Raw genomic sequence first — 17,392 nt, 5'->3', positions numbered from 1 at the left:
TGAAATACTTGTGTCTATTAGATCAACACATATATTACAGAAACCACGAATCAACCCTTGGAAACAGTTTTTTTCTGAATAGGTTCAACATGTTGGGGTTTTAATGAAAAATAATCATTTGTGTTACATCTTGAGTCAACATGTTGCAGATTTTGATGGCAGGAACCAAAAAAGAATATATGCACTGCAGTTGCTGAATTGGCTGGATCCACAATGAACAGACATCAGCTATGGTGTGTAAGATCAACATTTGAGGCTCACATTTCCATCAATGTCTGAAACTCTTCTGCTGATAAAGCCCAGAATCAAAGCCTCAAGTTTATTACATCTGAATGACTTCTGATTCTCTCAGCCTGATTTCAAACTTTCCGTCTCCTGATCTGTATTTTTCTCTTTTTTTTTTTTTACCACTGTAGTGGTCTAGAACTCAGTCATTTTTGCATTTCTTTCCTCATTTTTTAAGCAGAAGTTATTGGACTAGAACTTCATGAGAGTTTAGACATAGATCACTAACATGGAGAAGGAGAAACCGAAATGTTTCAGGTCCCGAGGGGAAAAGAAACCCACATAATCTAAAACCTCAGGAGAGGAAGCATTGCCCTTGTAGCCACGACTGATTCAGCACAATACTTGATCACCTGCACTAGTGAACGCGTGTAGGTAATCCAGTGTCGTCAGTGGTCCCTTGGGTAGGCGTTTAAAACTGAGCACTTGCTTATGCCTTGTACTCAGATAAAGGTCACTTCATCCCAGTTGCTTAACTTGCTGCTGCAAACAGTGTATGCCCCTCTGTATTGTGCCTGTAAGTCAACCATCGGTGAGGCCACCACTCAGAACTGGGATCCAGGCAATAACCTGTCAGGGGGTGCCTTCACTCCCCAGCTATTTGGGCCGTTGTTAAACTGGTGGACCGGGAACAACTTTCAGCCTGGTTTTGCACAGCAGTGTAATGGCACTGGGATGAGACATCCAAGTGGGCTCACCATTTTTGAGCAATTTCCCCTGGAAGGAGCCTCAGGCCATGGAGTGGAGGAGTACTTCGTGTGCTTCAGATGAGCACAGAACCGGGTCCCAGGGAACACACCATGGTGGGCACCCACTGCTATACCTACATACCACCATTTTTCAGCTCCCCGATGCTAATTTTCTCCTTGGTGTAGTAATGGTTTGTTTTTTCACTGCAATGGCACAGCTGCAGCAGCAAAAGTGGAGAACAGCCCCCTGCCAGGTCTAGAGGCAGTGGTGGCAGGGCAGGGCATTCCCCTCGGGAGGGTGAGAGCTGGGAATCCACATCTCTAAAGGGTAAGAGAGGCTGAATTTCCCATCCTCTCCCACTAAGCTTCTGCAATAAGACCTCCTCTGTCTAATTACTCATATTCATTCCTCTCAGGTTCCTGTTGCCAAAAATTATCTCAGGCTCTGAATCCAGTTTTCAGAGAGCGTGACCTACTTTACTCTTTAAAAGGAAGGGGTAGTTCAGGAAATGATTTAGAACTGTAGACCTTACGTGGCTGTCAGTGTTTTGTTACAAGCCTTGCAGGCAGGATTCCTTACTCACCCGTGCCCAGAGATTCCTGCTTAGTTCTCACTAGTTGCGTGCTCCACACCCATGCTTTAGGCAGCTCCTGCTCAGTGTGCTAACTCTATTCACAAGCATCCCAACCTTCTGTGTATTCTGAGTAGGAAAAAATCCAAAGCAGAGGACCCTGGATTTCATTTTGAGAATCCCTTACTGGATCTAGTGTTAAGAGAATACACATTTCACAGCACCTCCTAGAAAATGAGCATGCCATAACAGTGAAAGCTTAATGAAAGCAACCACCAGCTTGATGCTGAAAAGTGTTATTCACAACTATTTAGGAAAAAAGAGAGAAAATTTGTTTATGGCATGGCGTTTTTATCAACCTTTTTTACATACCTTCACACAATGGTATGTTGCATTAGCAGCGCAGACCAAGTTATTATTAGGCCAGCCATCCAAATCCGAATCCTCACCACAGATGCGTCCATCGCCAGCATAACCTGTCCTACATTCACATTTGTACATAGGATCACTGAAATGGCCCAGATAGATGCACTCTGCAGACTTATGGCAGCTGTGTGTCTTGTCCTTGCACGGATTCTCAGGTTCACAGATCTGTAACAGATAGAGCGTACTCACTGAAACCTGATGATATTTGCGGCCAGCTGTGTGTGCTTCAACTTTGTCAAAAATCGGGCCAGTTATTTAGATGCCTCAAGATAGGAACCTTGTTTTAATTGCGGTTAGTAAGTCATACTGCTCTGCCAGTTCACAACTCCAGACAACGCATACAATGAAAATAATTAAAACAAGCCACAGGAAAAACTGGACATTATTCAAAAAGCAATTGAAGTGATTAACATTTTCAGAACTCAGTCTGCTTTCTTCCAGATGTCATTAATCCCCAGAAATTAACGGCAACAGAAAGTAGACTGTACTCACCTCTTTCCTTTAGCATTCTGCCTGTCAGTATGCAAGGACTATCTTATTTTCTTAAATCGAAGAGACCCTAATGAATTCTCATGTTCCCCTCAAGTAAGTTTTTGTTACCTCTTTCTTATCAAGTTGCGTATTTTCATTGACAGTATCTCAGAATCTTACACAGATGTTTTACAGTTAGACTTCACATGTTGAACTAACCACAGATTGAGTCAACAGCAACAAAAAGAAGGCATCCCATGACATCCGTTTTAACATTTGTCTTGTCCATCAAACCACAGTCTTCAATATCACTTCCACTTCCTTCCGTCCTTCATGACTGATAGGTGTTGGCCCAATGGAATTTAGGGAGTGAGAACTTCAGACATATGTCTGGTGACACCCACGTTAACAGCATTATATTTATGGAAAGAACAATCCTCATGCTTCAGTTTCCAATCCCCAGAGCAGGTATATACACCTGAGAGAAAGGAGTGCAAAGCAGGGGAATGCTTGCTCCTGGCATTTTACACTCCTTTGGTGCAACTGTGCAGATGCCTAGAGAAAACAAAACCCTTAGAAAAAAAGAATCCCAAATTCAGCATTTTGTTACTTGAACCAAAAATAACCTGGAACAGTAGTTACCTATTTCAGGTTATCTTTGTTAGGTACCCAAGCTGATCACATGCTTTCATTCAGAGATATTTTCAGGTGAGAATTACTCGCTCTCAAAGCCCTCAAATTCTCTTCGACATCACTTACTTGCTTCTCTGTCTTGGCAACTTCCAGCCCTACCCCATAGGGCTGACTTCCTTTATAGCGTGGAGGACACGGCAAGCAGTGGAATCCTGGATTGGTGTTCACACAGCGATGGACCTGATTCACCTTAAAGCAAACATCTGACACAGCTATACACTGCAGGAAAAGAAAGAAAGAAGAAACCAATTAGATGGCTGTGTAATTCCCCAATAATGAAAATTTCACACTGATTTCCTGATGTTAATGCAAAAAAAGTCAATACCTCATCAAGATCCTCACAGACGGTACCATTGCCAAGGTAACCTGCCGGGCATGGCCCACATGACCAAGACCCATCTGGGTAACTGTTGCATTCTGCTCCAGGAAAGCAAGGATTTGACAAACACCCATCTAGCAAAGACACATGGGAGTGTAAACTAAGTTAGCAGCATAAAAGGCACGTAAAACTTCATTTGAGAAGCAGGTATTCTGTGTTCATTAGCTTAAATCACAGCTGATGCAACAGACCCTTATAAAAACCCTTAGAATTAGGCTAATTAAATGCATTTAGTATCCTATTCATTTAACATGAAAATATTACAGATTGCTACATCCAGTTGAATACCTTACAGCATGCTGACGCCCTGTTTAAGAAACGCATCCTTGTTCAGGAGAAGTCAGTAGTGAGAACATATATAAAATCCCACTGATCTAAACAGCACCCAAAATAGTTAAATGTGCTTTCCTGAAACAAAGGTATAATTAGTAGGTTTCTGTAGTGATAATGCATAATTATCCATTAAAGAAATAACAGCAATAATAATTATTCAGACTGAATAAGGAACGAGTAAATACCAACCAATTGGGCAATCCTTCTTATTGCACACATCATGTTGCTTGGTATCTCCCACACATGGCTTTCCTCCATACTGTGGCTCTGGACTGTTACAGAGGCGAGACCTCTCACGAATTCCTCCTCCACAGGTAACAGTGCAGGCAGACCATGGAGACCAAGGACCCCACTGGCCATTCACTAGGATATGCAGAAGAGAGGAGAAGAGCATCATGGGCAATATACTGAGGACAACATGTGGTGCCAGTGACAACCACTCTCTTCAGATCCCTGACTGGAGACAGCTTCTCACTACACACATAGGAAGAAACATGCTGGCAAAGCCTTACACTGCGATAGCAATATTTCAGAAACAAACAAGCAAATAAAAAATACCCAACTGCTTTATAGGCATTTTTTGGCCAATAATTCAAAACAACATGCCGTGGCCACTGGCGTGGTGTATTTCCATTTAAGTTGATCAGAACAAGTACGGTGCCTTCCAGACTCCCTACTGAGCTTTAATTTTGTACAGAAAGCAGGGTGTGATCACAGGACACAACCTTCTGCTCAGCCAAACCCAAGCTCTCTGGCTTTTTTTATGGCAACAGCATGCTCAGTAAGGTTCCAGCTATTATTCTTGTTTTGTTATCCATTCATCGGTGTATTTTCAATAGTAATGCTTGACTCAGTATAAATGACTTACTTCAATGACTCTTCTGCACATTTTATATTGGTACAACTCTACTAATCCTGTTGTCATCAATCCTGAATTTTCTTGAAATAAAAACATCTTTGAACCAAACTCTGTGTTTGGTAAAAAAACGTAAGGGCAATGGTGTGTGTCCTTACATAAATAACCTTTTCACTAACTTTGCATGCAAAGGTAGATGAAAAAATAGATGAAGTGTGTATAGCTATTTAAATACTATTGGGTTAGAAGCCCAACATCACTTTCAAGCTCATATCCCATAAGCAGAAAGGAAAGGCTGAACAGAAGAGGCAATGAAGAAGGATATACAGAGGGGAAAAAAGTGAAGAAAATTTATATAGAAAGAATTACAATAATAAATTGTGTTGAATATGTGTAAAATACATATGCATACTTTCAAAGAAACCTGGCTATTGGGGGACTGTATGTCTACTCCTAACACGTACAGTATCAGCTTCCTTTTAGACAGAAAGTGTTTATATTTTTGATATGCAGAAATAAAACACTAAGTTATAAAATTTCTCAAACTCTTAATGTTTAAAGCCAAATCATAACTTGGGAGGTTTACAAAACCTCCGACTGCATTGTTGTCTTCATTTTAAAAGCACTTTTGTGTGTTATTTCACCTCTAAGCTACAAATTATATTTTCCATCATAGAAATTCACTGCAATTTAAGTCTTAATGAAGAGAAGAAATTCAGCTGGAAGATTATTGCATCACCTTGCAATCAAAACCACAGACGTACCTGGACATGGAACCTTCTCACACTTCTCTGTTTCACGCCCGTTTCCCACACAGTTTTTCCCACCCATCTGGGGGATAGGGGAATTGCAGAGGCGGATGCGGGTGATATTTCCTACTCCGCAGGTAACTGAACAGGAAGACCAGGGAGACCAGTGACTCCAGCCACCATCTTGACGTACTGTCAGAAAAACAAGCAAGCCTCAGGGAAATAGCCCACCTGCAGCAGTAATACAAACTCACTTGTGAAGTTAACCTTCTAATAAGCCTCTCGCTGTATATCTGATGTATGTCCTATCTCCTTCCTACTACTGTCACTTACAAAGCCCAGCACATCAGCTCAGGCATTCTAGTACAGCTTGCTTAATCTCAGTGACCAACATACGACTAACATGGATGTTAGATATTTTACTTAAAAATAAACTTGTTCCAATGAAAAAACACTTGTTTAAAATGCACATTTGGAAATCTAGCAGCTTCATCAATAACCTTAGGTACTATATTACCCTGGATATAGCAGCTACCTGTAATAGTATTAACTACAGTTCTGGAGACAGAGTATGATCCTTCTAAGTGCCTTAAATATAAAAGCAGTTTGATATTTTGCAGACGTCTTCTATGATTACTGTATTCCTAAAGACTGCTAAGCTAACGGAATGGGCCAATAACCATGAGTGAATGGCAGATCAAAACGTGGCCCCACGCATCATGATTATGAACTGAGTGTTGCTGCCAAACTGACTTCAAACAAGAGACTCCAGTTCATAATGATAAAGATCATCCACTATCTTTTTGTTTAACAGAGCTGAGCAGAATGCACATACCTATCAAGTTGTCAGGAAAAGAAGAAATATTTGAAAGGAGGGAGATTCTTTGTCATTTGATTCTTTGGCAAAGAATTCTTGACAAAGATTCTTTGACAAAGAATCTAATGATAGCTACTTTAATTATGCATATATAAGTGTTCAAATACATACTGTCCTGGCTAGTGAGTGTTCATAGGAAATCCAGACTAAGCTTGTTTTTGCTTAGAGATGTCCAAAAAAGCTTTAAAAAAAATGGAGAAATTGTATTACTTACTGCGATGGTCACACTTCTTAAAGCTGCACATCCTTGTCTGGATGTGCGGGCCTGTACAAGCACTCCTGGTGACATCACACGACCTCCCTCGCATCTGAGTCCCAGAGCCACAGGTTACTGAACACTTTGTCCAATCTGACCACGGTGACCAGCCTTCCTCACTGTCATCAGCTGCAGAGCAAAAGGTAAGAAAAAGTGCTTAGCACTGAAAGTCGCTTTATTATCCTATTCAGAAGATTTTCATTTCTCTTTTTCTGTATAACACGTACTTTGCCCTTTAGGTTTCTCTTTCTAATTTCACTTTCCCAAGCTGCCACTGAAGTTAGGGAATTATGCATTAATGTAATGACAGCCAAGATAAGAATCCTGTATCTTCATGAACTTACACGCAGTGTGTTTGCACAAGGCGCTGACCTTTGGAGGAAGAACGTCTTATCTGTAGAATGGACTGAGCCAAAAACTCAAGTCCCAACTGCCTTTGACTTCAGAATATAGGTCAGTATGATGGGATGTGGCCCTACTTCTGAACACAACGTAACAGTGAACATAATCAAGAGCACATTGTAAGAATATGCCCTACGCTCTGAACAGGTAAAAGACCTTCAGAGTATATTCCAACGCATTTTTAGTTAGAAAATCAAGCAATCACCTTCTTCTGTAACAGACCTGTCTAGTACAGAGTGAAATGTACTGAACCCACACTGAAGTCACTTAATCAGTGAAACTATTAAAACTACTGTCACTCCAAAGTCTAGTTCAGAGCCCGCAATGCTGTCTTATATATGGAACAGATTGTCAAGGTTCATAAGTAAAGCATTACACCAAAAGAGGATATATGACAGAAGAAATAAAACAGAGTAACAGAACTTTTGATCTGGAACTTAAGCATCCTCCACAAGACAAGAAAACACCTTAACCTGTGTTAGTCTGTTTTAACCAGGCAGGATGGAAAAGAAACAGTAGTGCACAGTGCTATCGCAAGCCAACAAAAATCAGAATGTCCAGTCTTGGAAAACACAACTGGGGAGGAACATGCATCTAACCTTTAGTGTCCCACTTAGCTAGCAAAGTTATCAGCTTACTTCTAAGCAACCATTATAATCACTGAAGAGGGACCAACTCCTCCAGAAGGTAACTTCAAGCAGTCAAGTTATTTCATATGATCTTTGTATACATCTAAGTTTTATATTTGATCTTATCTGCCTTGATCTTTTACTTGTTTTGACCTTTCCAACACACTAGTAGTGTTTTTAAATATTGCCAAAGAGTATATTTCTCTTTGGCTAAGTACTCACAGTGAGAGCAGACTGGACAGCATTCACCTTCAACAAAAGATGGATCCGCACAGGAGACTGCTGGGCAGGTGATTTGATGGCACACAATTTTAGAATCCTACAGGCAAAAAAAAAAAACCCACTTACTGACTTACACTCACATACAGAGGCAAATAAAGGTGGGCATCTGGGGAAGTTTCATAGGTGTAAATTCTTTGATTTGTTCTAACCGTCATGGGCATGGGGACTACTTTTCATAAATATCAGTAAGTCCAGGCCAAGCTCTGAGTACATATGACCTGACCTGGAGAGCTGGGCTGGATTAAACCCACTATCCATTTCTGCAGAGAGGAAGAATGTTTCCAAAGCCTTACCTGGCAGGTGCACTTGGTGCAGCTATCTACAATCCAGCTTTCATTATCTGCAAAGACACGGCCATCCTGCCAGCAAACTGACTGGTTCTTCAGTGTTTTGTTAGGCCCAATCAGTTCCCACATAATTTGGTTCTCTTCAGACTAGAAGATGAAGTAAGTTAAAACAAATTGTGTACTTTGTAAGCAAATCGTTTTAAATAAACAAAAACCTGACACACCACTGGAATTAATTCTTCCATTAAAAAATGTGTATTTTTACATATTTATGTATATAAAGAGGAAGATCTCAGGCACTGCAATATTGCATGACAATTCTTCAGATAATAGTACAAACACAGTCACACAATGCTAAGGGAAATCTGTTCTTAGCAGGTTTGCTTTCCTCTAGAACAGCTCATCTTTAGATGGGAAGATTTTAGTCCTGAGACATATGACATAGTAATAAACCTCCTTCAGAAAAAATTAACCGATTCAGAATAAGAAGAGGGGCAGACTTCAGTAAACTGTCACCATCATACTTGAACTATGAAAATCCCATACATTTACAGTTTAGGTACCTTGTGTAGCCACTTGCTGATGTATTCATAAATGGTATAAGCATGGTAACAACGCTTTAACAGTACGCAGGCAAGGTTGCGTTTGTTAGCTTTCAATTTCCAAACCTGCAGTGAGCTTCAAGAGGATTGGTTTTCCCTCTGTATGAGTGCATGCGTGTGTGTTCTTTTAAATCCCATCTGTGAAAACCAAGCCTTCATTGAAGTGTTACACTCAAGAACTACCTTACTAGTCACTTTGAAAATGCAGGTCATCTGTACATCATGTAGATATACCAACAGGTATTCACATGTAATACAGAGATCTCTATGAACTGCCTTTGGTGTAAAACAAAGAAGGAAGGAGCGCTGCACAGCAGACCTCTCTCAGTTCTTCAGACGTACAGGTACCTACCACTTTTTGGAGGTTATCAGCTAAGTTGTTCACCACGATGCGCAGGCCGGTGAGCTCTGTGAACATCGTTCCCAGTTCTTCACAGGAGCGGTCACAGAACTCAGCCTTCTCTGGTTTCTTGCCCACATACTCGGTTGTGACAGCAGGGCTCAAGTGAAGGATTTCAGTGCTCTCGTTGATGGTGTTCACTTCAGCTGGTAGCAAGAGAGGGGAAGAGAAGAGCGGCATATACAAAGTTCTTCCACAGATTACAGATTCCTGGTGAAATCACAGACTGGCACCCATGGGTAGGGTTTAAACACATCTATTTGGGCACAGCTTCACGCTAGATTATACCCGTGAATAAAAGCGAGGGGTTAGATGTCAGCTGGTTCCAATTATAGGCTTTCCCTTTTCAAAATTAAGAGCCAAGCTGTGTCTCACATGGCCCTCGCTTTAAAACATTGTTGGCACTGCAACACATTAATTTATGGAGTAGGCATAACAAAAGGACACAGCATCAAAAAAGCAAACCCATTTCATCCACTCAGAGCCATGAAAGGTTTCAGATTTTGTCATGACCTATCCCATTTTCCCAATACACAGAAAAAGGCAGGAGAAAGAGCTTCCTTGCAGAAAGTCATTGTCCTTATTCTGTCCATAAATTCCATGGTTACTTGGATCAAATGTGGACCATTATGCAATTTATAGCAGACTCTGGGCTGCTCTACGTTGCGCTGCCTGGTGTTAAACTCAGAGGAGCCGTTGTAATGATAGTTTAGTTGTGAAGTGAACCGGAGGTCAAGATAAGATCAGGCTGAATATTCAATTTGTCACTCAGAACACTCCTCCATTAGGCAGATCGTAATTAAAACAGAACTTTGCATGCATTATACAGGGAGAACTGGACATGTTCTAATATAAGTTTAAAAGATCTCCTTGTCTATAGCAAATTTGTGAAAAGGAATATAACAGAAAGCATCAGTAATTAATAAAAAAAGAACACAGATAACTAAATAAAACAGTCTGTGTTCTGTTAAGCATTTAAATCTCCAAGTAATTATCTTATGGATTCCATGAAAGCTTTCTCTAAGGACTCCATGGTACACTCAAATTTGGTATCAGCTATACAGAAATCCGTATCGCCCTGTCTCTCAATAGACTTGTTTACCAGATTTAGTAATGCTGTAATAACTCAAGGTTACCGAACAGAAAGGAGAAGCAAAGGATGTAGCAATTTAAAAAGAAGAAATCAGACAGGAACATGTGCCCTAAAATATATGCTTCAAAACAGCTCAATACCATTCAGTGTTGACAAGTCACAGAAGGTGGCAACGCGTCAAAAATTGAGGGCTCGATTTGATGCTTGGTTATAGAATGTAAAGGGTTATATTTAAATGTGCAAGCAATGAAAATGGCAGCAAAGTATTCTTCATTCATTTAGAAGGCTAAAAATGAAAGAACAAAGAACCAACCCATAAGATGACATTAAATAATTACTTCTCAACCATACTTAAAATGACTGACCTGATGTGCTTTTAAATGAGCTATGAAGTATCTGCTGCTAGCCAAGGTCTACAAAAAATTGTTCGCAGTATTCCACAGTTGAAGTAATTGTCCAGCTTCACTTACAGGATGGGAGAAAGCCGGTACACCACATAGCAGATCAGAACTCTGTGTCATAACTATTTACTTCAGCTGCTTTTTGATTCCCTGGAAAGAATGTAATTTTCCTACCGCATTGAAACACTAGGTTTCTCAGATTCCCCCATAGCACTTCTCAGGTCATTAATTTCATATTTTTCAAGCCAACGTGGAGTGTGCCTTGACCGGAACATTCTGAGGACATTAATAAAGCTGCAATCTTGAAACATAAACCAAAACTATGTTAGAAGAACTAAATCCACACTTCCTACTGGTACTTGGCAGTGACTGAAAGAAGATGCCTGGGGATCACTGGGAAATCAGTTCTCCACTGCTGGCTTCCTGCTAATTTCCTAAGGACCACATGATTATCTTTAAAATGAGAAACCAGAAGAGCAGAATGTGCGTCCTTTCACATATGCAAATGTCATTCTGTTGATCTAGCTGAAGAAGGGATTTTATTGATGTGCCTATTTAGGCATGTTTTTGTCATCTCTCCTACCCAGCGCTGCGTATAAGTCCTGCCTAAAGTATTTGCAGCCACCACACTAGAGATACTTTCCTGCCCTCAACCCAACAGCAATCCCAAGCTACCATTTCACCATACCTCACATTCTCATGCTGGGTTTAAAGATACAGTAGGGAAACACAGTCCTGTCGCTGAAAAAGCAGCAGGCTTTTGGTGTCCTCAGAGCTGAGGGCACTTCACCGGTCACATCTCCCATGTTGTGATGGGACACTCACCTGTAAAAATGGCATCTTTGTGCCTGCACCTCAGCTCAACGGGTGAGCCATCAAAATGGGAAAATATGTATCTTGTGATCAGTAACGTATCGCCCATGGCTTTTCAACTGTGGTAATTTAGCTGGATAGACAATGCCAGAAAATCAGCCATGCACATAACAAGCCTCTCAAGTACTTCTGATGGCCTCAAGCCACAGTGTGCTACTAGCCCTCTTCTGTTGTTGCACGTGTAATTTCCATCTTGTAGTGTTCTCTTAGTCTTGCAAAGTAAAAGTAAAAATACTGTGAATTGAACTATTTGCTAAATACTTCAAGAACGATAAAACAAAAAAAACCCCATATCTGTATAATTTCTCAGACCTGAAAATTTGGTAGTTGACAGATTTGAAAAAATACATTAAGAAAATATTATCTGTTGGTTATAGCTGCAACAGCTGAAGGGTATAAGAATTCCTCCTAAGGTACGTATCAGCATGCAGAACTCCATTATCCCTTTAGGCTCCCATCAACTTCTTCATAGTACAAGTACAGTAACACCTCATTTCTACTTGTTGATATTTCAAAACATTTGGTCACACTATTTCACTTTGTGGTAATCAACCAATAATACTGTAAAAGAGTTGTAGACACTGTCTTTCGTTGGTTTTGCTGGTTCAATCTGTCTACACCTAGGGATCTCATCCTCTTGACTAAGACTGTTCCGCCTCTGATTGCTGAATGTTCCCTCAAGGTTCTACCTCGAACTCTGGGAATTTTGTTTCCGCTGGTAAAGGAAGCAGGCTAGTCAAACTGCATCCTTCCAGAAACCATCCTTCTCTTTTATTCAGATTGTAATTAGACATAAATACACATTCTATTCTCGCACAACAGTTCTGCTCCTCAAGCATCTTCTTCCACTAACAAAGTTGAAAAGTAGTAATCAGTAGTCCTGAGTAGTTTCTCAGTACAAAAAAGAGTTTGGCTAAGAGAGATGACAACCAACAAATGAGGGCACGTCTTCTTGCCTGTGCCATCTAAGGCCACTTCCATTCTAGCTCACATGACTCATTTCTAACACATCGTCATACTTGTGTCTGAGGTCCTGAACCAGAGCACACCTCTGGAATGCATGAAATAACCAACCAACATTCTTTATCAAGACTTAAAGACAGACTAGTGAGCTCAGTTAAATTTTTTTGTGCATATACATATATACAAATCCCTATATAGACATATACATACATATACACACATTTTTACATATCTATCTTATAGACACTTTTCATTACAAAAATCTCAATACTCTAGCCCCCTTTGAAGAAGTCAAGGCCTGCTACGGCTTCATTTCTCAGTTTTGCATAAACAAGGAAAAAAAGTTGAGTACAGTCTGTTTAACTGATTTGCTCCATGTCATATGCTTTAGTGAAGTGACAGAAATAACGGCATTTCAGATGGCAGGAGTTTCAAATAAAACCTTGAAGTCCTGACTGCCTTGTGCACCCACCACACTCCTCTGATGGACTCAGCTGTCTCTGATTCTTGACTGAGCTCTTGCCAGTTATAAACACTGGAAAGTAAAATAGCCAGTACCTCCCGTGAGCTCGAGTAGAAAACCTCAGTGCACACTTGACAAATTTTCCTAACTCTTTCATGATGAATCCAATACAGTCCCATACACAGAGGGCTCCCCTCCTGGTGAGGTCAGCATGAACTGGACTAACAAGGACACGTGTCAACCTGTGACATGCATATCTTCGATACCTCTTTGGTTTTTTTCTTATTTTCCTTGGTTGTTTTGATTAACAATGCTTTGGGATTCAAACCCAATTTTTTTTAGTCAACAAACTTACTGCTGAGGAATTCAGTGTCTTTAAGACATGCAGACTTGTTCATGGGCCCACCGAGAGTCAGGAGCAGAATTCAGAAGCAACATTACCAGTCTCGTGCTCAAAGAATCACAGACATCTCATGGAAGAATGCAGATATTTTCATCCATATGCATTTTTCCTTCTATTTCTATTGATTTCTTGCTTGACAGCTTTTCTCCCAACTTAAAAACAAAGGCTGAGAGTTATAAACCTAAGCAATAAGAACTAAAATAGTAGGCTAGAGAGTAGAAATGGTATCTCAAGATAGCTAAAAAATATGTTCCTATCACCACGAAAAAGCAACTAATTTTCATTTGCACTGCAAAGGGATCTGTTGCATGGGTTTAGGACAAAATGTCATCACTGACATTTCTCATTTTCAGAGTCAACTGAATGGTGTTAATGATGTAAAAAAGCCTTACTTGACTGGCTTCTCTGGCATCCTTTTTTGCGCAGAACATCCTCTATTGAAGTATCAAAGATTAACTGAATATTTTGCAAAAGACCCTGTAATAATAATAATAAAAAAGTAATTAAAAAACAGTTAGATCAATCTAGGAGTAACTAATAACTGATCTGTCTCAATCCTGTGCTACTGACCGGCTTCAGCCATAAGTAAATACGTAAAAAACAATCCACAAGACATTAAACCTGACACACACTAAAAAATGTGTTTATACTTTTGTTATATACAATTTCAATACTATAAGCAACAAAATCAGGTATGTTCTGAAAGAAGTCATAATAAAAGTTATTAATCAGCTATAAGCTCAAATCTCCATTTTCATAGTGCCCATTTTAGATTGTAGTTCTACAAGACATTTGTCATGAGGTCAAAGCCAACTTTCGAAGTTCCTGCCCCATCACACTTCCATCCTTAGCCAGTCATTCCCATGCACCATACTTCACTGCCGCCTCAATTGTGCTGACACTACCCTGAGACAACGCTATAAAACCAGACTGGTATCTGTTTCACTTAAAAAAAAAAAACCTCAAAGAAGAAAAAAATTACTTGACAACCAGATTCTTTCAGTGACCCACTTAACAGTACAGCTCCAGAACCAGTTCTATGAGCGCAACTGATGGAGAAACTTGGTCATGGAGGCAGGAATGGAGAGGCTGTGGGCAAGAACTTCTGGCTTCCCTGCCAAAACCGGCCACCCCATGGAACCACAGTCCAGCGTGTCATGCTCGGGCTGACAACTAGATGGCATAACAGGATGAGAAAGAAAGGGCTTTTTGAAATTTTTGAAGCCATGAGTTCAAGTTTGATTTCAGCTGTGAGTGAAAAGAAGCCATCCTTAAAGCACTCGGCCCAGATCACATCACTATATGAGGCAGGAGGTAATCTGCATTTTATAGGAAAACCAGAAAGTTTGTAACTGCTTCATGTTAAAACAAAAGAGGAACAATAAATCTTTTCCACAAAAAGAAAAAAAAAAATCTCATTTACAGGACTGATCAAAACATTTCATTCTAACTTTTTTCAATTTTTTTTTTTTAATTGAAACGAAGTTATTCAGAATCGCAAACCAAGATACTCTGTTAGACGATGGACCAACACCCAACACCACATGTGCTTCAGCTCCATTAAAAATTCTTCTTTTTCCTTCTTTTTTCAAATAAAGTCTAAAAATATTGACAAGCTCTTATGACTTGAATAGATATACTTCAATGGAAAAACAGTTCTTCAAGAAGTTTCAAAAAAATTTTACAAATCTCCGCAAAAATGCAAGATGCTTGGAAGTCTTACATCTGGCACAGAAAATGGATGGTTGCACAGAAATTCCATAAACTAGTTTTGTGCACTTTTCCTGGACCTAGACTTTGCTTTACCAGTCCTCTGCCTTCAGGAACCCCAAATTCACACAACACCAATCCAGCAATGAATAAAAACACACTCTGGAAAAATTGTGCTTGGGAACACCCATGACCCCATCAAATCCAAGAGGCTTTGGGAGAACAAAACTGCGCCTACGGCATCTTCTCAAACTACTTGCAGATACTCTTACCTCACCAGAGACCCGAGCTTCTCCAGGTTACCTACCCTGAAATGATTCTCCCGAATGGACCCTTTTGCCACATACATTCTGCTGTTCTCTGCTTTCAGCTGCTCATAGAAAGGCTCCTCCAGGATGAAGCTGTCAATAAGGTCACAGCCAACATAGAGGTTGTAGTTCTCCCCTGTTATTTGCACGGTGACGTTCTTCCACTGTGAGTCAGCGAGGTCCACGTCTTCCAGGGAAATCACGTTCTGGAAGCCATCCACCCAATAGATAAGGTCCAGGGTGTTGGCCCGGCCATTGGAAATGATCTCAAACTGCCTCTCACTGATGCCAGGACCCTCTAAAGCAAGGATAGTGCCTCTAGATTGCCTGTCCTGTCTCAGGGTGGCTGAAAGGATAAAGCCCTCATTCTGCCGTATGAGTTTGACAATCTTTTTTAATTTCTCTGGTTTACATGGAGGTATATGGTCAAACCGAATGAAACGATACGCTGGGATAGTGGGGTCTGGACCCCGAAACAATTTTGCTCCAACTGTCTTTCGGTTTATGTTACTGATTTGAAGTAAATCAAAGGTAGTCTCCGCTTCCTTGTCACCATCTGAAAAAGTTAACAGTGTGTGACAATGTGTCTACAAAAAGCTTTATAAGAAACAACTCTGCACACTATACGTAGTAACTGCAATTATATGACAGGTGTAAGGATCAGTAAAGTAAACCCAGTACGTTCCCCCTTCCACAAACAGAACTGTTCCTAGAAGCATGCAAGTGAATCGTCTTTTCCACCTGTCATTTTCATTTACATGACAACTCTCTCCTTCTATGTCTGTAGGTACAAATATGTTTGAATATATAACTAAATATATGGCTATATATTTTATAGCACTATATAATACACACTTGTGTGTATATACATACACATATGCTGTATGTTATGTATATGCCTATGCATAGATGCATGTAACAATGTATTCATTAAATATTCTTAGTATATATGAATGGATAAGGAGGTTGAGCCAATTTCTATATATTGGCTAATAAAAGTCAAATTACGAGAAGCCATGTGGCCACATGACAACAGGAAGCAAGAGATTTGCTTTATAAAGATTCAGGCCAAGAAGTCAGATGCAAATGAGGGTCTGGCACTGTGCCAATTTACATTCTACTTATATTTGGTCTGTAGAGGTCTATTTCGCTACCCCTGTCTTTAAAACGTTCACCCCACTCAGTGATTTTGTTTATGTTACTTTCACCATACATTTCCACTGCAGAGGAAAGTGTAACAGCAATTATTTCTGAGATTATACACATTTTGATCAATAAATCCTGAAGAAAGCAATTTGGGGATATTTATTGGGGAATCTTCATTTAGCAGTAGTGAGAAGTATCTACCAAAAATCCCCCCAGCAACCACTATTCCAGGCACTTCTAAAAAAACCATATATGATTACTTTGCCCACTGTAGCTCAAGTAAGCCAATGTTTTACACTACCTTTTAGCTTTGGGAGTTACTCTAGATGTAGTTAAAAAGTGTTAGAACTTACCCTGAGCATTTGAGGATACCCACAGGCTTATCAAGACAGCAAGCCACAACAGCCCACTCCTCTGCAGCATAACTCCTATGAATAAACCAAAAAGTAGTATTAGTGAAACAATAGTTATCAACTGCAAATATTTTAAATTTACCTCATGAAATGCCATAAACAGAACTCTCATTATAAAATCAGAATTTAGATCATGTCTGATACTTGTAATACTTATTCTGGGGTTATTCTTGATGCCAGAAATAAAACATGACATCCAGTGAAGGGAAGAGGAATTCTGGACAATAAAGCTCCTTTTTATATAAATGTCCTTAATAACAAAAAAGGAAAGTTGCACAGAATATATATGCTATTGTTTTCTCCGCACCATTTCAGCAGATGGCACAGGGACCACATGACACTACATGAGACACAGCACGTTAGTAGCTGCATCCTTACTTTGGAGCACCATGTTCAGCCGAAGTTCCATGTGGGATGATGGGATCTCCCTA

General features: G+C 40.1%; 1 protein-coding gene across 1 annotated transcript; it reads right to left on the bottom strand.

Annotated features, from left to right (window-relative positions):
- Positions 1–1,918: 1,918 nt before the first annotated feature.
- Positions 1,919–16,978, bottom strand: LOC104154640 (thrombospondin-2; the record flags this gene model as incomplete). Its single annotated transcript, XM_009696816.1, has 12 exons — positions 16,902–16,978; positions 15,402–15,958; positions 13,777–13,861; positions 9,141–9,334; positions 8,193–8,333; positions 7,840–7,936; positions 6,545–6,715; positions 5,469–5,645; positions 4,038–4,211; positions 3,462–3,589; positions 3,203–3,355; positions 1,919–2,137 (listed from the first exon to the last, which is right to left on the bottom strand). Coding segments are annotated over exons 1-12 (2,166 nt in total), but the record flags the coding sequence as incomplete, so codon positions are not given.
- Positions 16,979–17,392: the final 414 nt, after the last annotated feature.

The sequence above is a fragment of the Cariama cristata genome, unplaced genomic scaffold, assembly GCF_000690535.1.
Source record: "Cariama cristata isolate BGI_N322 unplaced genomic scaffold, ASM69053v1 scaffold5843, whole genome shotgun sequence".
NCBI lineage: Eukaryota > Metazoa > Chordata > Aves > Cariamiformes > Cariamidae > Cariama > Cariama cristata.
The sequence above is the reverse complement of the archived record's forward strand: the minus strand, read 5'-3'. Positions and strand labels throughout refer to the sequence as shown.